This window comes from Neoarius graeffei, chromosome 3 (genome assembly GCF_027579695.1).
Source record: "Neoarius graeffei isolate fNeoGra1 chromosome 3, fNeoGra1.pri, whole genome shotgun sequence".
NCBI classification, from domain to species: domain Eukaryota; kingdom Metazoa; phylum Chordata; class Actinopteri; order Siluriformes; family Ariidae; genus Neoarius; species Neoarius graeffei.
In genome coordinates, this window is record NC_083571.1 from 10,655,535 (window position 1) to 10,677,947 (window position 22,413).

Here is a 22,413-nt window from a genome sequence, read left to right on the forward strand (position 1 = left end):
AAAAAGGGGAGAGTTTTGAAGGCTGATGCTGCATTCATGTGCTATGGGGAAGATGATATTTTCCAGTTGGGAAGTGGTATTTACCAGTGTGTTGTGTTCACATGCTTTTGTTGTTGTTGACAAATTAAAGATGGTGGACCAGATAGCTATCGTTAGCAATAGCGTCTGCTCTGGATAGGTAAAAACAAACCATAACACATTTTTAAAGGAAACGGATTTCTAACGTATTATATTACACTTGTTAATGACGCAACACTGCATAGACACCAAAAACTACCCACTAGTACTAGTAAAAAAAAAAAACCTTAGTAGCGTACAGTGCTTACTAGGGCTGTAACGATCAGTGATGGGAATAACGGCGTTAGAAATAAACGACGTTACTTTTTTTAGTAACGAGTAATCTAACTAATTACTTTTTACATCGTTATAACGCCGTTCCCGTTACTTACAATAAAATACTATGCGTTACTTTATTAAAGCTGTTCTCATCTGGCACGCTGCTCGCTCAGCCTTTCTTTCCTCTGCTTTAGTGTGGGGCGGGGAGACGCGAGACAACGGCACAATAAGCCAATCAGAGTAGATTTGGACAGCATACGTAGGTAGGCTCCGCCTACTGCACTACTGCACACACTTTCAATCAGAATACACAGCGATGGCAAGCGGTCAGCCCAGCACTGCGCTTTCACACTGGAAATACAGCCATTACTTTTCATTACTTGAAATAAAAGGCAAGAGTGTTTACGTGCAATGCACATTATGTCGAGGAACAAAGCGTTTGTCCTCGTCGGTGGCCAGTAATTAGTAACATAATTTTAATAACTACAAAAATATATTACATTTGATAGATGTCTTATCTCACATTATCCCACAAAAATATTAATATAGTGTAGATAATGTTATTAACTGGTTCTGTTAAGTGTCAATTTCAGTCATTAAACACATTTAACATTCACTTTTATTATGATTACACTAATTGAATTTGATTTTTTTTGGGGGGGGGGGGGAGGGGTAACACAAAATGTAACGGAATAATTACTTTCCCTGGTAATTAGTTACTTTTATGACAAAGTAACTCCGTTACTAACTCAGTTACTTTTTGGGAAAAGTAACTAGTAACTATAACTAATTACTTTTTGAAAGTAGCGTGCCCAACACTGGTAACGATACACCCAACTCACGATTCGATTTATATCGCGATTTTTGACCCACGATTCAATACGCCCACGATTTTTTTTAAAATGTTTTTTTTAAAGTAGTAAATTTGACTTATTAACATTTACTTACTTACATTAACTATTTATAACAAATAATTCAGACCACTGCAGAGAATGCGAGTTACTCCTGGGGTCCGCCATTGTTGCTGTTGTTGTTACGAATGATGCGCGCGAGAGTGCTGCTTGTTCTCGTCATGTGGTTGTGACGGCAACGTAAACAAATCCGTTCTACTCATCCAGACGAGCATTTTAATTCTGGCATCTCCATGTTACCTTCTGCTTCCTGCACTTCAGTGTGGATGCGAGACAAGCCCATGTTCTGTTGCTTTTTTTTTTTTTTTGTCGTCTTTTGGTTAATGTTCTCGTTCTTCTGAATGCATTCTATGGCTGAAACCAGAAAGGGGAGGGAGGGCAGCCGTCGCCGTCAGAGGGAAAAGTGCGAGTGTGTGTATGTGTGTGTGTGTGTGTGTGTGTGGTGCGCGAGCGTGTGTATACACAAGGTTCCAGTTCAGCAAGTGTGTATGCCTGGGCCGTGTGTATCCCTCGCTGTGTACTTGGGACATTGAACTCCACAGCAACCAGACACTGCGTCATTCGACCAGTACGAAGTCATTCATTCTTTACCAACTTGAGAAACAGCGGTTACTGTGGCCAGCTACTTCCTAGCTACTGCGTCATAACGGTGTTGAAGTTCAACGTTGGAAGAACCGTTCAGTGTTCGTTAACCAGTTTAGGGAAAAAAGTCTTGAGAGAAATCTACGCAGCTAATTATCGTAACGGTGACGAAATTAAAATATCGTCGCGTAACCTGTTCTCGATAGCGTTGTTTTCGACGTCGCGGATTCACCCTGCGCTGGCCAGAGGTACTTCACATCTGCAATCATGAAAACATCGCTTCTTGTGAAAAATGTTCCGTGAAAAGGGGAGGGTTTTTCATGAAGACGTTTCAGTTTCGCGTACCAACAAAAACGTCCATGATCTCTTGGTTCGAAGTGATTCGTCGCTGCAGTGCATGTCGCCTGAAAGTTTTTCACGGTTTTCAGTCTTCCTTACCAGCAAACTTGACTTACAGTTGTGGTCAGAAGTTTACATCCAGCGACGTGAATCTCATCTTGGATATGAACGTCATGGCAATATTTGGGCTTTCAGTAATTTCTCTGAACTGTTCTTTTTGTGTGGCGGAATGATTGTACAGCATACAGCTTTAATTAAAAAAAAAAAAAAAACACTAGAATTTGGTGCACAAGTTTTAATTTTCTTTGGGTTTTCTGAAATTATACATACGGTACAGCACACCTAATATTTGGGTAAAATGTCTCTTTGCAAGATTCACCTTGACCAAACATTTTTGTTTACCATGAACAAGCTTCTGGCAGAATTCTGGTTGGATATTTCACGACTCTTCATGGTAGAATTGGTAGAGTTCAATTAAATTTGTTTTTTTTTTCTTGGCATGGACTCGACTTATAATCCCGGTCCATATATTTTCAACAGGGTTGAAGTCAGGACTTGTTTTAAGCTTAATGTTCGCCTGCGTTATCCTCCACAACCAGCTCTGATGCGTGTTTGGGTTCATTGTCCTGTTGTAACTCCCAACTCGTAGCCAGCCAATGAGCTGCTTGTTTACAGATTCGCTCCCCGCGTCGCAACCAGAATGGCGACCGCTTAAAAGAAATGAATGCTCTGCCAGTGGCGAGTGTGGACGTTGCGTGACTCGCAGAAGATTGTCGCAGGTCGGCGAAAAAACGACTTACTAATAGATATAAAAAATAAAAGTAAGTTTAAAATGTAATTTAAATAAAAAGTAAAGTATTCATAAATTGAAGTTTGGAAGCGCATCTGTTTTTGGGCTGAGGAGAAGTTTGAAAGGGTGTACCGCGATTCTGCCTTCTTGTATCGCGATACGGATCGTGGCTCTGCGTATCGCGATTTCGATACGCATATTGTTACAGCCCTAATGCTTACCATTCAAGTGTCTTGTACCGCTCGCCGCCGTGTTGAAAAGGTTAAAGTTCATCTCATCTCGGCAACTCGTGTATCAAAATTTTCTACGAGTTGCCCAGTGGAAAATACCACAAGAGGGGGCGTTCATGTGTGCTTTCCATGTCGGCGTTTGGTATTTACCATAATTCCCATAGCACATGAACGCACCATGAATCTTTTAAAAAGATTAAAATTGCGAATAGAATTTTGAAAGGAACATGGCATTGATGCTACAGACATGTTTTCCTGAGACGTCGGACTCACTGCTGCTCTTTTTAGATCAAAACAGTCACAAAACCCGTGCGAAAGGGGAAGAGAAAAGGAAAAAAGAGTGACTGTGTGGCGCACCTGGACTCAGCTCGACCAGGTAAGGCAGTTTCTCAGGAGGTAGCGCTCCATGCACTTGCCCCATCCTGTCGCCCGGCTTGACACCTTTCTTCGGCAGGAAGTCAGGAGGACGTTTCTTCAGCTGGAACACTAACACCTCTGGAATGACACAACATCTGCTCTGAGAAATCACATGCTCACCATGCTCCTCTAACAGCATCACCCTGTGTAAACACTCGTACAGGGACATATCGGTCGTGTGTCAGACCTTTATCACTGGTCCAGTCTCTGAAGATCTGTAAAGGGCACTCCGAGTCCTCCAGTATGGTCTCTTTGACAGGTTTATCATCAGAGTGGACCACCTGAGGAACACAACACAACACAACACGTCAAACTCATCACCAGAATCACAAGCATGTCGAGGCTGGATCAGACTTGCCTTTGCCTACAGGCGCTGCGTCTCAAATTGCACCCTCGTGCACTATTCTGGATCGTTATTAAGCCATTACACAAACTGGTTTTCCTATTAGAGTTAAGGTGATGATACACAGGGCAACAACCAACCAAATCACATAAAAGCAAATCTATTGCCAGGGAGACGGACACCGCAAAGACAGACACTGAAGCATTTGTAGCCGTCACTTTTAAATCAGACGATAAGTTTGACAAATCTCTATTACAGCTCAAAAATCATGAGCTGTCCATCAGTTAATCTGACGCAAGAGAAGAGCTGACGTTATCCCGACATAGCTAGCTATAACTTCCAGCTAACCATGTTAGCAAAAAACGCCGCTAGTTAGCTAAATCCCATTCATTCAATCTCTATAGAGCGGTGGTTAGCTAACGGGAGTTTACACTTAGCCGGGAAAAAAATGAGGTAAATTCACCACTCTAGGTTTACACGGAGCAATTTATGACGCCGCGACCTTTGTTGAAAATTTCAGAAGCTCTCAGGTGGTCATGTGATTTGCTGCGAGCACTCTGATTGGATGATCTTAATAATAAAATGTTACCCAAAACCATCAAAATCGCTCACATAGAAATGTCGTCGCCCGATCTCAATGGGAAAGTGTTTCGACGCGTAATTGCTCGGCAACACTGCCCAAAAAGTTGCCCCTTTAGAGCTGGTGTTTGAATTTTAAAACGCTCTTGTGCAGCCTTCGAACCAACCAAAAGCTCCGTTTTGTGGATTTTTGAGATCGATATTTTCAAACGTAGGTCAGAGATTTCGATTCGAGATCGATTTCGGCAGCTTGTCGGCGTCGCGAAAACGTTTGGCGTGGAAACCTGACGGACGGACGTTTCAAGTCTGATGCGATCCAATGGATGCTGCTTCTAATCCTCCAGGTGTACATGAGGTGCGCAGATGAGTGAGTGCGCCACCTTCCAGTCCAGGCTCTCTCTCGTAAACAACGGTGGTTGGTTTCTCCAGTTGCTGAAACTTTATTAAACTTTAAAAAGTCTGTCTCTTTAACAATTTAGGAATTAAACGGAAAAACTCATGACAAAGCAACTCATAGCTTCACAGATTCACAATAAAAGTGTCCTTATTTTGTTTGGATTGTACAACCCCGATTCCAAAAAAGTTGGGACAAAGTACAAATTGTAAATAAAAATGGAATGCAATGATGTGGAAGTTTCAAAATTCCATATTTTATTCAGAATAGAACATAGATGACATATCAAACGTTTAAACTGAGAAAATGTATCATTTAAAGAGAAAAATTAGGTGATTTTAAATTTCATGACAACAACACATCTCAAAAAAGTTGGGACAAGGCCATGTTTCCCACTGTGAGACATCCCCTTTTCTCTTTACAACAGTCTGTAAACGTCTGGGGACTGAGGAGACAAGTTGCTCAAGTTTAGGGATAGGAATGTTAACCCATTCTTGTCTAATGTAGGATTCTAGTTGCTCAACTGTCTTAGGTCTTTTTTGTCGTACCTTCCGTTTTATGATGCGCCAAATGTTTTCTGTGGGTGAAAGATCTGGACTGCAGGCTGGCCAGTTCAGTACCCGGACCCTTCTTCTACGCAGCCATGATGCTGTAATTGATGCAGTATGTGGTTTGGCATTGTCATGTTGGAAAATGCAAGGTCTTCCCTGAAAGAGACGTCGTCTGGATGGGAGCATATGTTGCTCTAGAACCTGGATATACCTTTCAGGATTGATGGTGTCTTTCCAGATGTGTAAGCTGCCCATGCCACACGCACTAATGCAACCCCATACCATTAGAGATGCAGGCTTCTGAACTGAGCGCTGATAACAACTTGGGTCGTCCTTCTCCTCTTTAGTCCGAATGACACGGCGTCCCTGATTTCCATAAAGAACTTCAAATTTTGATTCGTCTGACCACAGAACAATTTTCCACTTTGCCACAGTCCATTTTAAATGAGCCTTGGCCCAGAGAAGACGTCTGCGCTTCTGGATTGTGTTTAGATACGGCTTCTTCTTTGAACTATAGAGTTTTAGCTGGCAACGGCGGATGGCACGGTGAATTGTGTTCACAGATAATGTTCTCTGGAAATATTCCTGAGCCCATTTTGTGATTTCCAATACAGAAGCATGCCTGTATGTGATGCAGTGGCGTCTAAGGGCCCGAAGATCACGGGCACCCAGTATGGTTTTCCGGCCTTGACCCTTACACACAGATTCTTCCAGATTCTCTGAATCTTTTGATGATATTATGCACTGTAGATGATGATGTGTTCAAACTCTTTGCAATTTTACGCTGTTGAACTCCTTTCTGATATTGCTCCACTATTTGTCGGCACAGAATTAGGGGGATTGGTGATCCTCTTCCCATCTTTACTTCTGAGAGCCGCTGCCACTCCAAGATGCTCTTTTTATACCCAGTCATGTTAATGACCTATTGCCAATTGACCTAATGAGTTGCAATTTGGTCCTCCAGCTGTTCCTTTTTTGTACCTTTAACTTTTCCAGCCTCTTATTGCCCCGTCCCAACTTTTTTGAGATGTGTTGCTGTCATGAAATTTCAAATGAGCCAATATTTGGCATGAAATTTCAAAATGTCTCACTTTCGACATTTGATATGTTGTCTATGTTCTATTGTGAATACAATATCAGTTTTTGAGATTTGTAAATTATTGCATTCCGTTTTTATTTACAATTTGTACTTTGTCCCAACTTTTTTGGAATCAGGGTTGTAAACCTGTAAAGGTTTTATGATTCTATTTAATTGCTGTTCAGTTTTCTCCCTGATATGTTCTCGGTCAGATCTACATGATCACACGACAGCAACAAATTGTGGCGGTGGTAAATGTCAGAAAATGAAGCACCAATGGGTTTTTTTCGAGCCCATGGACTATTGACTGACCCTGAACTTGCTTGTCCTTAGGGAAGACAGGGTTTATTTTTCATGTTGTGTCTCAGAGACACCTCGATGGGGCATAGGACAGCCAACATAATCACTCAGAGGAAAGCGCTATCTGCCCTCTTCTGCATACATGAGCTCACTGAGAGCTCATTGGCTAGTGTCACTGTGGAGACAGCCTGAAAGCATAGCCAATTTTACACTTTCGGACTCCCGATCACGGATGGCCGTGGCATCAAACTGTTGGGATTCAAACTCGTGATCCTTTGACGATCAGAACTCTTGTCTGTTGCGACAAATCGACATTTTCTTTATTCAGTCCCTACACCAATCGTAGATCTCGTCATTCAGCAACAAGTTGGTCCACATATCCATTTGGCATGAAGGCAGTTAAACCTAGTTTATCAAAAACTGGAAAAAAAAATCTGCAGAATGGCACGACTGGGTGTGACCAGGGTAGGCGATTGAGACACGGAGACTGAAAGTAACACCCCCACCACCACCTCTATGAGGGGCTCTTTAAGTGACTCCATAAATACTGAGAGGTGCTCCAGGTAACGTAACGCCTGTCACATCTGGACAGTGAAGGAGATGTCAGAGTTGTGGTGAGACTCGGACCAGATTTACCACTACAACAACGTTATTACTATGGGTTATAAAAATTATCATCTTTCGCTCCACCAAGAAGACGACGAAAGATGGAGTGAAGAACAAAAAGCAGGTGCAATATTTCTGTCCGCACATGCTGGCCCGCCATCGCCGAGCCAAACGGCAATTAATCAGACGCAAAGAGCTCCTCTGAACATTCGACTCTGGCTTGAGTCCCGCACACACCCTGTTCAGACATGCTGAGATACTGAGGATTTGTCGAGGGAGAAGCTGGAAGCATTTCATTATTATTATTATTATTATTATAATAAAGATCAATAAGCAAATTGGAACCTTGGCCAATTTACTACAGGCACAAAAAACCAGCAGGAGCGCTTTTAAAATTACTGATCATATTTTACATGTTCACTTGGAATGTTTAGAGATATCCCAAGGCTATTTTAACCATTCCCTGGATGCTGAGAAATTCTACAATGAGTCAAGTTTAAAACCAGTACCAACATGCATACTGCTGCTTTAAAGGGGAAAAAAAAAATTCAATGCTCTGAATAACTTGCATATTAAGCATTAAAAATAATCAAGATGTGATCTTCAAAAGACGTCCATTAATTATTTCCAAGTCGACTACGTTTAAAAGTAGTAATCAGGGATCTCAGCAGTAATTGAAAAAAATAGAGGAATGTAAGAAACTATCACCGGGCGGCACGGTGGTGTAGGCTAGTGGTTAGCGCTGTCGCCTCACAGCAAGAAGGTCCGGGTTCGAGCCCCGTGGCCGGCGAGGGCCTTTCTGTGCGGAGTTTGCATGTTCTCCCCGTGTCCGCGTGGGTTTCCTCCGGGTGCTCCGGTTTCCCCCACAGTCCAAAGACATGCAGGTTAGGTTAACTGGTGACTCTAAGGCCAAGTTTACATTAGACCGTATCTGTCTCGTTTTCTTCGCGGATGCACTGTCCGTTTACATTAAAACGCCTGGAAACGCCGGGAAACGGGAATCCGCCAGGGTCCACGTATTCAATCCAGATCGTGTCTGGTCCGGTGCTGTGTAAACATTGAGAATACGCGGATACGCTGTGCTGAGCTCTAGCTGGCGTCGTCATTGGACAACGTCACTGTGACATCCACCTTCCTGATTCGCTGGCGTTGGTCATGTGACGCGACTGCTGAAAAACGGCGCGGACTTCCGCCTTGTATCACCTTTCATTAAAGAGTATAAAAGTATGAAAATACTGCAAATACTGATGCAAATACTGCCCATTGTGTAGTTATGATCGTCTTTAGGCTTGCCATCCTTCCACTTGCAAGTGGTAAGTGATATGCGCTGGGATCACACACACAGCGGCTCAGTCCCAAATCACTGCTCGTGCGCTTCACTCGCGCGCTCTGTGAGCTGCGCAGGGCCGGAGTGCGCACCCTCCAGAGGGCACTCGCTGTTCAGGGCGGAGTGATTTGGAGCGCAGGATGCCTGCGGAGCCGAGCGTATCCGTGTATTGGCGTTGCTGTGTGCACGCGAATCGTGTATTAGTGTTGCTGTGTGCACGCTAATCGTTTTAAAAACAATAATCTGATGATCTGCTGATACGGTCTAATGTACACCCCACCTAAATTGACCGTCTTCTTCCAAGCGAACTCGATTGCAGTGAGAAAGTGAATCGATTCTGAATCGAATCGGATGCAGGAAGTGAATCAGTTAAGCAGTGAATCTAAAAAGCAGTGTGTGGGTTGTTTTTTTTTTGGAGAGCCAAAAGACAGAGCTGTAGAACTGTAACTGTAACCAATGAGCAAAAAGAGAAAATAAATGCCAGGTAGAATCCACAGAATGTTTTCAACTTCTTGTTATTTATGTAATGAATCATTTCTCTAGCACTGACTCTGCTCTTCGCGTTTGGGTGATTTCTGTTTGTCTTTTTTTTTTTGTTTGTTTGTTCGCTGTATTTTTGACCAAAGAACCCGAGTTCTACAAGGACATTTCCAGGACACACCTCTATACACACACACACACACACCTCAGCCAGCATTTTTTTTTGGCGTTTTGATTCATTTATTTACGTGAAACCAAACCCAGCCAAATAGCAAATGAATCAAGAGTCTACATTTGATTCGGATTCATCAAACTATTAATTAATAGACATGAAAGTGGCCTTAATGCCTCTGTTTGTTTAGATTTTAAAGGAGAACTGAAGTCATTTTTAAACTTGCTTTATTTCTTAACGTGTTATTCAATGACGTGTTCGGTTTTAGTAACCTTATATCGTGACTCGTATCGCCAATTAAATATTATACTTATCGGCCTATTCGGTTTTTAGCCGTGTTGAATTTAGTTCGTTTGGTCCACGGCAGGGGCGGCACGGTGGTGTAGTGGTTAGCGCTGTCGCCTCACAGCAAGAAGGTCCGGGTTCGAGCCCCGTGGCCGGCGAGGGCCTTTCTGTGCGGAGTTTGCATGCTCTCCCCGTGTCCATGTGGGTTTCCTCCGGGTGCTCCGGTTTCCCCCACAGTCCAAAGACATGCAGGTTAGGTTAACTGGTGACTCTAAATTGACCGTAGGTGTGAATGTGAGTGTGAATGGTTGTCTGTGTCTATGTGTCGGCCCTGTGATGACCTGGCGACTTGTCCAGGGTGTACCCCGCCTTTCGCCCGTAGTCAGCTGGGATAGGCTCCAGCTTGCCTGCGACCCTGTAGAACAGGATAAAGCGGCTACAGATAATGAGATGAGAAGAAACTATCAGCAGGGGTCAAGGGGGCTGCATTTAAAGATGCTATAGAACACATTTTTTACATAGATTTAACATAGAAAAGCAACAGAATTTAACCATAATGTGTATCTATTTGGGGCTGCACGGTGGTGTAGTGGTTAGCGCTGTCGCCTCACAGCAAGAAGGTCCTGGGTTCGAGCCCCGTGGCTGGCGAGGGCCTTTCTGTGCGGAGTTTGCATGTTCTCCCCGTGTCCGCGTGGGTTTCCTCCGGGTGCTCCGGTTTCCCCCACAGTCCAAAGACATGCAGGTTAGGTTAACTGGTGACTCTAAATTGAGCGTAGGTGTGAATGTGAGTGTGAATGGTTGTCTGTGTCTATGTGTCAGCCCTGTGATGACCTGGCGACTTGTCCAGGGTGTACCCCGCCTTTCGCCCGTAGTCAGCTGGGATAGGCTCCAGCTTGCCCGCGACCCTGTAGAACAGGATAAAGCGGCTTGAGATAATGAGAAGAAACTATCAGCAGGGGTCAAGGGGGCTGCCTGAAGTTGTTGAGATTTTAACATTTAAAGATGCTATAGAACACATTTTTTACATAGATTTAACATAGAAAAGCAACAGAATTTAACAATAATGTGTATCTATTTGATGCCATATTTTGTAATCAATGACACAAGTGGCAAAAAAAAAAATTATAAAAATTAGACGAAAATGTAGCTTTGAAGAATATACTTGCCTAAATATTCCACTGATTTTGTTATAACAATAGCATCCATAGTTCATCTCATTTGTTTAATTTTTTTGTTTCAAGTTAATGTCAAAACTAGTCTAATATAAGCCACATTCGTTTTTCAAAAATCATGAATATGAGCAGAAATCAATGATTCAGTAATATTAGGTATATACATATGTACAGCAAATACTGGAGATATTTGATTTAAACCTCTCTTTTTGAAAGGTTTCACTGCAAAGGAATTTAATGCTCTTTTCTGGGGTGCATTCTGTCTTTCCTCCAGTTTTCTCTGCTTTTGTTTCTCTGATCTTTCCTTCTGCTTTTCTGATGTTCCTGCAGCGCTCTGAATTAAGTTCAACGCATTAGAAACAAAAGCACGAACGGAGTTAAAACATGTTTCCTAGCAAATGGGCGCAGCCATATTGTTTTTCTTGTTCTATCGCGTACAGTCTCGCGGTCAGTGTTGCCAGATACTCCTGACGTTTTCCAGCCCAAAATATGTTCAAAACCCGCAAAAATGCACTTGAAACCCCCCGACTGGGCGGAGAACCGCGCAATCTGGCAACACTGCTCGCGGTATTTACATCAATTTAACTTCCGAGTGTTCCCGAATGTCGACGAGAACAAACGAAGCCGACGAAAACATCGCTAAACAAGCAAACCAAATCAGAACGTATTCTGCTGGTCATTTTACTTAAACATATTTTTAATGGATATACAAGAGATTTAAAAAAAAAAAAAAAAAAAAAAAAAAAAAACACTTTCGCTAGAAAATAGCGGAATTCCGCTAAATAGCGGACGTCTGGGATCCCTGAGTAATGCCAGCAGTGCTTGCCGTGCGGGATCCGTTTACGTAGTAAACTGCAAATTTTCGATTGCCGTGTGCCAACATAAAAAGTACGTTCAGCTTCACAAGAGTTGGGTATTTTATAGGAAAAATCCTGAATTTTCAGGATATGCACTCAGATTTTCATGTTACTGACTATTTTTGACACGGCGATCTTTTTTCTGAATGTTGACGGTGAAACCGCTGGGTGCGGCCATGTTGGATTTTGGTCGTAAGCCAATGACGTGCGATGTTGGACTCTAGCTCGCTTTCTATTGGTCGACACTGGCCGAAATCGATACCAGAGGTCGGGAACCATCATGACCCCTGGTGGACCTTTTCGCGGTCATTTCGGTCAAACTGGAAGCTGGCCAGGGACAGCAGACGCTCTAGTCACAGTCAATAGATGTATATTCTTCTATGGAAAACAAAAGATATAGGATTCTGAATGATCGAGAAAAAACGAGAAGGTTCAGGGATGTTAACTATATTGTTTTCAAGAAGGTACATTTGATTAGAAACGTGTAATACATAGCCTACCGCTTTTGAGCGCCGCCCTCTGAAAAGTAACGTGTGGAACTGTGCCATCACATGCAACAGTAAAACTTGACCATGATGGTGCATTTCATTCGTCCTGGGAAGTCAGGATTTCCGAGTTCCCAGTCGGAAATGTGAACTGGAACGCCCCGTGAAGTTGGATTTCTGACTCGGAACCTCACCGACCCCGACTTCAAAATCCAAGATGGCCGCTCCACAGGTCAACAGTAACGCCTCGGTCACAACCGGCCGTACGTGCTCCTACGGCCGGTCTACGTGCAAAAAAACGCAAGAAACGCACAGAGGGCGCGCGTGTGATGTGCTGATTTTCGAGCCTGGCCGCAGAGGTTCTTTGTCATGTCAAACAAACTCTACGGGCACTTACGTTTTTTTCAGGTTGCAAGACAAACTTACGGCCAACGCGCATCTTTCTCCACGAACAAAAAAAAAACGCAGCGATTTGGGAAATGCCAAAAATCGCACGGCCAAAAAATCGTATGTCCAGTTGTGACCTAGGCTTAAGAAAGCTGGAGTAACATACTGTTTATCAGCACGTCTGTCTTATTAAATCAGTAATGTCCGACTTCTATCTGTAGACATCTCAGGACGCTGTTTGAACATCCAAAATATCACGCATCAATATCGTAATCTGGTATTGGAACGCAACTTTATCCTTTATGTTTAAGATCGTTGAAACGTTTTCTTCTCATAAATGCTGCTAGCAATACAAAGCCCCCCCCATGACTCTTCAGATAAATAACACAGCACTAAGCGACAAACTAGCACCAGAGCAGGGTTCTGTGTACTGTACCCGAGCGATGCAGTACTCTTTCGGGTTCTCCTTCTCCAGGCCGTACTTCTCCAGAGCCTCAGCCACGGCGAAGTCGGCCGTGTCGGTGGTGGAGAGCAGGATGGTCTTATAGGGGATGTTGGGCTTCAGACTGTCTGCGTAGATCCTTAACGTCCCCCCTGAGATGAGCAGAAACAGAAAATAATCAGTTTGTTTCCTCCCCAAAGTTGTCACCCTCATGTGGAAGAACCATGCCTTTTGGTTTCACTGATGCTCCTGCAAAACTGGACAATTAGCTACAATTGAAAAGGCTTGGAACTACGTCCCTAGCTAAATACTGTACATAATAGTGTTGTTTTAGCCAGAAATAACGCTCCAAAGTTGGCAAAAACGCATTCTTATGCAGAGCCGATGTAGAACATACCCAGAGCAGCCTGGGGTGTGTGTGGGGCAGCTGGGGGTTAGGTGTCTTGCTCAAGCAGCCATTCCTGCTGGTCAAGGGAATCGAACTGGTGACGTTTTGGTCCCAAAGCTGCTTCTCAAACCTTTAGGCCATGGCTTGCCTGTTCACTTTGCTCACTCGTGAAATATGTTCACCACTCAAAGAAAAACTTGATACATCTTTGTGCAACTGTGTAATATCCTCTATTTATTTTTTTCGCGGTCCGGTTTCCATCAAATCCTGCGCTCTGATTGGCTGGCGAGCGGGTCCGTATCCTACGATACGGACCCCGGTTACGGACCTCTGGCGACTCGCTCGTTCACAGCAACAACAAACATAGTAGCAATTTTTGTCAACATTTATTTTCGCATTTCTCAGGAGAATAGCATTAATTTTACAGCATGGATAGCGATAACGACAGTGTTCACAGCGAAAGCGAGTTTTACTACCCTGAGGAAGAAGAAATAAAAGAAAACACTTCAGAAGAAAGCTAAAAACCTGTAACTGTTGCTAACGCTGAGCAAAAACATGGCTGAATCCTGAATGACTCCTATTTGTATAAATAGGGGACTACATAGGCAGCAAAATCTATGTTTTTTCCTGTCATGGAAGTGCACTTGTATACCGAGGAGGAAGCCATTTGCATTACAGCCGTGAATGAGGATTCAAAATGGCGGCTCGGCTCGGTTTTCCCTTTCGGGCGCTCTCGTTTTCTGTTAGAATTTGGTAAAGAAAAAAATAAATATATTATTTATCAGCTTAAGGTCGGTCCGTATGGTGAAATACCGTGACCTCGGCCTTGAATACTGACCTCGGCCCAGAGGGCCTCGCTCAGTACTTTCAAGACCTCGGTCACGGTATTTCACCATACGGACCTCCCAGCTGGTAAATAACATGTATATATTTTTTTCGCGGTCCAAATCCTGCGCTCTGATTGGCTGGCGAGTGGGTCTGTATCCTACAGTACGGAACCCGGTTACGGACCTCTGGCGACTCGCTCGTTCACAACAACAACAAACATAGTAGCATTTTTTGTCAACATTTATCCTTTTTTTCTGAATAAGATTTATTTATAAGATTATCAAAAATCTTATAAATTTTTGCCAGCATTTCTCAGGAGAATAGCATTAATTTTACAGCATGGATAGCGATAACGACAGTGTTCACAGTGAAAGCGAGTTTTACTACCCTGAGGAAGAAGAAATAAAAGAAAACACTTCAGAAGAAAGCTAAAAACCTGTAACTGTTGCTAACGCTGAGCAAAAACATGGCTGAATCCTGAATGACTCCTATTTGTATAAATAGGGGACTACATAGGCAGCAAAATCTATGTTTTTTCCTGTCATGGAAGTGCACTTGTATACCGAGGAGGAAGCCATTTGCATTACAGCCGTGAATGAGGATTCAAAATGGCGGCTCGGCTCGGTTTTCCCTTTCGGGCGCTCTCGTTTTCTGTTAGAATTTGGTAAAGAAAAAAATAAATATATTATTTACCAGCTTAAGGTCGGTCCGTATGGTGAAATACCGTGACCTCGGCCTTGAATACTGACCTCGGCCCAGAGGGCCTCGCTCAGTACTTTCAAGACCTCGGTCACGGTATTTCACCATACGGACCTCCCAGCTGGTAAATAACATGTATATATTTTTTTCGTGGTCCAAATCCTGCGCTCTGATTGGCTGGCGAGTGGGTCTGTATCCTACAGTACGGACCCCGGTTACGGACCTCTGGCGACTCGCTCATTCACAACAACAAACATAGTAGCATTTTTTGTCAACATTTATCCTTTTTTTCTGAATAAGATTTATTTATAAGATTATCAAAAATCTTATAATTTTTTGCCAGCATTTCTCAGGAGAATAGCATTAATTTTACAGCATGGATAGCGATAACGACAGTGTTCACAGCGAAAGCAAGTTTTACTACCCTGAGGAAGAAGAAATAAAAGAAAACATTTCAGGAGAAAGCTAAAAACCTCTAACTGTTGCTAACGCCGAGCAAAAACATGGCTGAATCCTGAATGACTCAATTTTGTATAAATAGGGCACTACATAGGCGTGTGTCGAATGTTAAAATGGCGGACATTTTGTGATGCCGCATGAAAACTAAGGATCGTCTAGAAGGAACAGAGGCCGTTTCTTTCTGGAGTCTTTGAGGAAGTATTGTGCGTCTCAACCGCTCAGATCTACAGACAATGAACAAAAGCACTGAGACTCTTCAGAGGGAGAAAGAGAGAAAATAGCTGTTCCGTACTAAAGGTTCAATAGGTTAAAAAAAAAAAAAAAAAGCTGGAATGCTCCTTTAAAAAAAAAAAAAAAAAAAACAGATGGGAGACAACAAACAAATAAACACGGGTCAGGGTACTCCAGTTGATGACATAAGATCTGATCTGCTTGAAAAAAAATAAAAATAAAAAATAATAGGTTTTGCGTCAAAGTATTTCCTGGAAACTAATTTGTGGTGCCTTTCAGCCTTGGGCAGCCATTTCCAACCCACACAGAACAGTGTGTCCGCCAAGGAGATGCCAGAGGCTGGCTGTACCCGAGGGCACTGACCAAAACCCAAACCGAACCCATCATTACAGAATCGCAAGCTGGTGTTATTAGACTCCAGTTCATTTTTTTTTTTTTTTTTAAACTTATTCATCGGTCTGAAATGCACAAGCTGCATGGCCTATATAAAATGACCCTGTGTGTTTTAACCTGAGTCAGGCCGGCCGTCTCCGCTGCGGAACTCCTGCATCCTCTTCTCCAGCTTCTGCTGTCTCCTCCTCTTCATCACCACCTCAGGGTTGGAGATGGTGCGAGTGAAGCTCGTCTCGGGCATGTCCTTGTACACTTCCGCCGCCAGCCTCGAGTTCTCACTAATCATTAAAATAATAACAGAACGGAGATACAGATCCAAATAAACACCTGCGGAACTAGAGGAGTTTCATGTGCATTTTTCGAGGACGAAACGTATAAAAAAAAAAAAAGTGACGCTTTTCTGTTCCGGATTCTCACCCGTCCTCTCTGTTCAGCGCGTGCTCGTCTCCGTCGGGAATCCGGGCGCAGGCTTCTTTATCTCTCTTCTTCTCTTTCTTTTTCTCTTTCTTGGACAGCGTCCTTTTGAAGTTCTGGATCACACCTTCTTTCTCTTTCTCAGGCCCGTTGCTTTGGATTTTCTAAAGAGAGAGAGCAGAAGCGAGACGAGATTTAAAAACTAAAGTTCGATCAGAAATAAAAATCTGCAAAATCCGTCATTATATCTGAGCTGTGACCATTTCGACGTCACAGTTTGGCCGACGACACGATCAGACCACAGGTTAAAGTGCATACAGCATCACGGGTAAATTCAGGAGCGAGATCAATGTAATTCTCCCATTTTATATTAAACTTTGGTCAAATATCTGTAACATTCTGCGCAATTTTTTTTTATCTTGCACAATACCAGAAAAATTCAGTTGAAATCGAGCCATTTGAGGCGAATTGGTCCGCCTCTGAAAAAACTCGGCATTTGGATTTCCCGGCAAACGTTGATTTTCGTGACGTTGCGTGCGGGACGCCTCCTTCTGAATCCTACGTCAGCGCTGGTTTGTTTATGAGGAAACGACCTGGTGGTTTTCTGCAAATTTCTTCAACGTTATCGCGTAATTATTAAAAATGGTTAACAGATGTATCGTAGGAGGGTGTACAGTAGCAACACCAATCTTGATGGGATTAGTACTCATCGTCTCCCAAAAGACCGGACAATGAGAGAGAAATGGGAGCGCTTGGTCTACACAGACTGTGCACTGAAACCGTGCAAAGCTCGCGCAGCCTGCTGGCGCTTCCGCAGGTAACGTCACGAATCTGGCTCCAGACTCCCTTGGGATTTTCCCAGATGTGTTTTGTTGTTTTATTTTTTTCTGCTGCAGACAGACGGCCTTGTGCAAAATTACCCTTCTGGATGAGTGTGTAAAGGGACGTACTTTCATATTAAAAAAACCCCACAAAATTGGTCCAGGAAACATGTTATACAATAAAGATCCTCTTACGATAGACCTATGATTTTAAAAAATGACCTGTTCTGTTGATGTGAGACAGAACGTGAATTCTAGACGATGCAAACTGTTCTATTTCTATTGGAGTTTCCAGATGTTGCACTGCCCCCCCCCCCCAAAAAAAATGTATCCTGTGTGTAAATGCTTTGCCGAGATAAAAAATGTCCCGCATTTTACGATTCAGAAGATCGTCAAAGCAAGTGAGCAACAATATCACGTGACCACTATGGCGCGTGTTTGACCCACTTTTAACCAAAACAAGTCGGCGCGGGTGAACATAGCGGACTCGGCTCTCCCTCCAGCGGAAAAGAAAAGGAAAGCCTGCCTAGTGAAAGCAACTGCAAGATGGAGCAAGGTCAGATGATGCCGTTTTTCTAGATGGATAACTAAATCATTCTAGCTAGCGCTTAGCTACCTTAGCCTTAGAATGCATGGGCTGGACTCGGGCACGGTAGCGAGTGAGTATGGAGTTACACACCTAAACAAACAAGAACACAAAAGCAGTAACGGAGAAAAGATATAAATATTCTTTTGTTTCATGGATCTATTCGCGAACGTCAACCACAAATTCCCTCCCTGCAACTCAAAAAAAAATAATTTAAAACTTCAGATGACTTTGCAGTGAGCACCTTTAATGTAATACGGACATATTTGTATATTAGCATGTTTCGTCGCTACGATCATATGACGTCCTGGTATTGGCTGATTTTAAACGAGTCTCGAAGCAGCGCTCGGACTCCGAGACTTTAATCCGAAAGCTACCACTTTGTCGTCAGCCATCTTTAGACCAAATAACGAGCAAAGAATTATTTTCCGTTCATCGGCACCACGGATAATACAGAACATCCCGGAATTTTCTAAACAACGATTTCATACATGTTCGCAAAACATTAGTTCCCGTTTCAGTTGTGATAAAGCCATCATCCCCCACATCATTCTCTCTGGTCACGTTACAAAGAAACCGCGACGCATAATTTTCTGTCCTGAAGATGTCCCTTTACCTGGAGCGTCCACCATACTCATCCTAGTTACTATGGAGCACTTGCATGTGACGTCACAGACAATCCAGATAGTGACAGACGCCATCTTGTCGGTCAAACGCCATATTTCCGCCTTCTACTTCTACCTTTTCTTCTGGAAAACCCTACTATATACAATTCTACTACAACGGCTGCGGCTACAAGCTCTCCCTACCTGTGCACGTTTTTTATGGTTTTTGTGTGTATTTTTGCGTGTTGTTCGTCTGTACCGGACTTCAATATCCACTACAACCGTATGGACTTACTGGACATTGGTTTCCAGCAGAAAATGACGGTTTGTAGCGATTTCCATCGCATGCACGACATTCCGGACGAGAAAAAAAAAAAAAACATTCCGGACGAGATAGCGAGACCAGCGGGGTCTCCGTGGATTGTTATCGGAAGCAAAGCGAAGGAGGCGGTGTCGGGAGCGGAAGCAAAAGCGAGGCTACAGGCAGAGCCGGCCTGTTGACTAAGCTCAGAAAACAGCCACTCAAACCTCCACTGCCAAGCCTCTACCTCTCCAACGCCAGATCCATGTAAACAAGACGGACGATTTGGAATTACAGCTGGAATTACCTTATTCTATTCTATAATCGGCTGGTCAGTGCAGTACTAGTAATACTTAAGTGACTTACCCATCCAATGAGGATTATTTTCTTGTTTACAAGATGCTACATCTGAGTCGCTGACAAATCCTGAATTTCTGTAAAGATAACTGTGCAGAGATTTATAAGCATGCAGTGCTTCACCACTGAACAGCGAGGGAAAGTTGATGAGGTAATTATACACGTCTGGGTATTCCGCTGGCAGTTCAACATCCACTGACACGGTCGTGAAAACTCCGTCCGGTAAGCCATAAGGGTCACTAACCTGTAGATCGTTTATTTTAGACATATATCTAGTTATCTGTTCATTAGAAAAATGAGCCGTGTAGTCCGTTGGTTGAAATTGATCCATTCTGTACACGAGTGCAGCAGTATTCAGCGGTGTTCTTTACCGACAAGATGGCGTCTGTGTACTTTCCGGTCACGTGACTGCAAGATCTCTATAGCAACGATAACCTATTTGGATAAACCTGCGGTTTTGTAGCTGGTTTTACAGAAAATTCATCAACGCTTTCTGGCGGGTCGCGCAGTCACTCACCTTTGGGATGATGTCGTTCTCGTTCTTGAGGACAAAGCGTCCCTCTCGGTCGTCTTTGTTCCAGTTGAGCTGCACCACCAGGGGCTTCTCATCCAGGTCCAGCTTCCGTTCTTCTGCCAGAGAGGACGAGTTCATGGGTCATATCTTTTTTTTTTTTTTTTGGGGGGGGGGGGTTCATATTCTTAGTTTGAAGTCCGTGCTCATCAGTTCTAGTCCACGGATTGTTTAAGGAGGTCAGAATATAGAGTTGGGACCAAAAATGACGAGAGATAATCCAAGTTTTTCGACTTAGCCTGGATGTTGTTTACGCTAGTATTAAATGCTTATCGACATCACTAGCTAGCAAAGACACAAAAAACTGTAAATACAGGAAGCAGATCATTTTAAAAAAAAAACTAAGTGTAATTCTGGAATCTGGTTCCAGATGTCAGTGCTTTTGTAACAGCTGTTAGCTACAACTAGCTAGCTAGTGTTTATGACTTGACTACTAATCATTAAAAGCAAAAAAAAAAAAAAAAAGCACCCGAATCAAGTTGTACAACAACGAAATTTGTCAGTTGTAAATCCAGCGAGTTCTGGGCGATAAGGAAACTCACAAATGTTAACCACGACTGATTGACTTCAAAATCGCACAACTGACAAAACGCGACTTGATATTCATGTTATCCTTAATTTATTTATTTACAATTTGTTTCGATTGCGCACCAACGTAATGAAGATATCGGAGTAACTCCGTCGCTTCATGTTTGCTACTCAAAAGAAAGGTGATCCAAAACAAATTCATACATTAATGCAAAAACTGTTTGGTGAAGAAAAAGTAATGGCACCCTGTAAAAGGAAGGAAATCGGTGTGAAGACTGAACGTGGTTACGTGATTTCCAAACGACAACATGAGAAAAATATGGACACCTCGATGAAAGAGGGTTTTGTTAGCTAGCTAGCTCACAGTTTATGATGCATTTGCATTCTCAAAAACAGCAAACTAATCTTGAGGTTGAGACGACGCTCGTGAATTTACGAGTAAGAATTCGGAGTTGAGAAGGTGCTTGCCTTGTTTTTTTTTGGTTTTTTTTACTTTTAGTTAAAATGGAATACTAACGCGCAAATACGCTTCACTTCCGTGCGCACTCGGCTGTTACACGAGTGTCATTGGTCACGTGTCCACTAGAGGGCACATCAGAGCCAAAACAGTCTATCTGGTTTCCAAGTCGAACTGAAACTTTTAGCCAGTTTTTTTTTTCCCGCAACGATGTTAAACAGACCGGCAAGCTTCGTTTCTTTAAAACTTTGCCGTCTTCTTGACTGTCGTCATGATCTGCATGCATCTCCAACCTAAAAGCCTCTTGTACCTTCAAAATGTTTAACTAGCAAATCCAGAAGGGTGTTAATCAAATCCAACCGAAAGCAGACCTTTCAGTAGGTTTAAGAGGCTTTTAAATTTCAAAACACAAGTGCTCGATTTTGAGACGTGATGTACACAGGGTCACATGATGCTATACCGCCTCCGCTATTTACGTAGGTATTGCACCTCGTTGAGACGCTAAGTTCTGAGGAAGTGCACGAGTCAAATGAATATCGGATTTGCATGGCGGCCATTTTGTGCAAGTCTGTGTCCATGGTAGAAGTCTATGGCTGAGCAATGATTTGCATCTAGGGGGCGTTCTTTTGCCATTTCGTCACCATTTTCAACACTGCCTTTTATGGAGTTTTGAGGGCGTGGCTAAATGTAAATCAGTTGTACCAGGTAATGAGAGTGGTACATTATACGTGATTGATATTTATCAACAAACACGTTATAAATTACGAAGATGATGTGGAAAACTTTTTGTTCGGTCTGGCCGACGAAAACACTGACAACTTTACGAAAGAATTTTGCAACAATTTCAGAGAACGCTCAGCTTTACAGATGTCCTGTGTTGCTACTCACCCCCACTGACGTGGACCTCGTATAGGGAGTATTTGGGCGAGGAGAGCATCCTCATGTCGGGCCGGAATTTCTCGGCCAGCGTCTCGATCACGTCCTGCGTGGTGGCTGTGCTGGACACACGGATGCACTTGGTGGCAAAGTTCCCAGCCACTCGGTCCTGGAAATAAAACCGCATCACGCCATGGAACTCCAACTCCTGCAGAGAGGAAGGTGAGCACAAATCAGTCCGGCTGTTTTGCACATCAGGTTCTCTAGAAAATCTGAAGTAGCCAGCTTAAACAAAAAAAAAAAAGGAGGTGGCTGTGAATTTGCAGCAGCAAATGCCAGGGGGGTCTGGGGGCATGCCCCCCCTAGACAACTTTGAAATTTACATGCCTTCTTGTGCATTCTCAGGTAATAAATTACCAACCATTTCCCTGTAAAATTCTGGCAAAACCTGTATGAAATTTCCCTCCAGATGTGCGTGCTTGGCTTTCTCAGTCCCCCTCTGTAGTACGCTGTCCGGCTCTATAACACGACTACATGGTGAGCTTATTTGGAGCATGTGTAATGTACTTGATGTTCTTCTGGTGTGATACTGTGTACGGTATAGTTTTAATTTCATCATAAATAATTTGTACACAATTAGTTATTTGCATTTGCACTTTATAAGTATGAAGCCTTAGCTAAGGTATTTGGGGTCTGGCTAGTAGTACTCGAGTCTGACTCGTGACTTGAGCACTGATGACTCGGATTTTTTCTCTTTAACATGCCATAATAATTTGGCGTAAGATATTTATACCTACATCAATTTTTACACTAATTTTGTCCAAGAGATGCACATT

General features: G+C 43.1%; 1 protein-coding gene across 12 annotated transcripts in view; it reads right to left on the minus strand.

The window, feature by feature from the left end:
• Positions 1–22,413, minus strand: part of afdna (afadin, adherens junction formation factor a) — a 348,820-nt gene that overhangs the window by 197,698 nt on the left and 128,709 nt on the right. For 8 of the 12 annotated variants that reach the window (XM_060916385.1, XM_060916384.1, XM_060916386.1 and 5 more), the window contains exons 2-8: positions 21,590–21,785; positions 19,663–19,775; positions 16,479–16,639; positions 16,179–16,339; positions 13,058–13,215; positions 3,793–3,886; positions 3,546–3,683 (exon numbers count right to left, since the gene is read on the minus strand). In XM_060916385.1, the coding sequence (XP_060772368.1) occupies positions 3,546–3,683; positions 3,793–3,886; positions 13,058–13,215; positions 16,179–16,339; positions 16,479–16,639; positions 19,663–19,775; positions 21,590–21,785 (1,021 nt within the window). The remainder of the gene's footprint in view (positions 1–3,545; positions 3,684–3,792; positions 3,887–13,057; positions 13,216–16,178; positions 16,340–16,478; positions 16,640–19,662; positions 19,776–21,589; positions 21,786–22,413) is intronic. The other 4 variants (XM_060916383.1, XM_060916392.1, XM_060916391.1 and 1 more) reach the window with 1 other exon arrangement.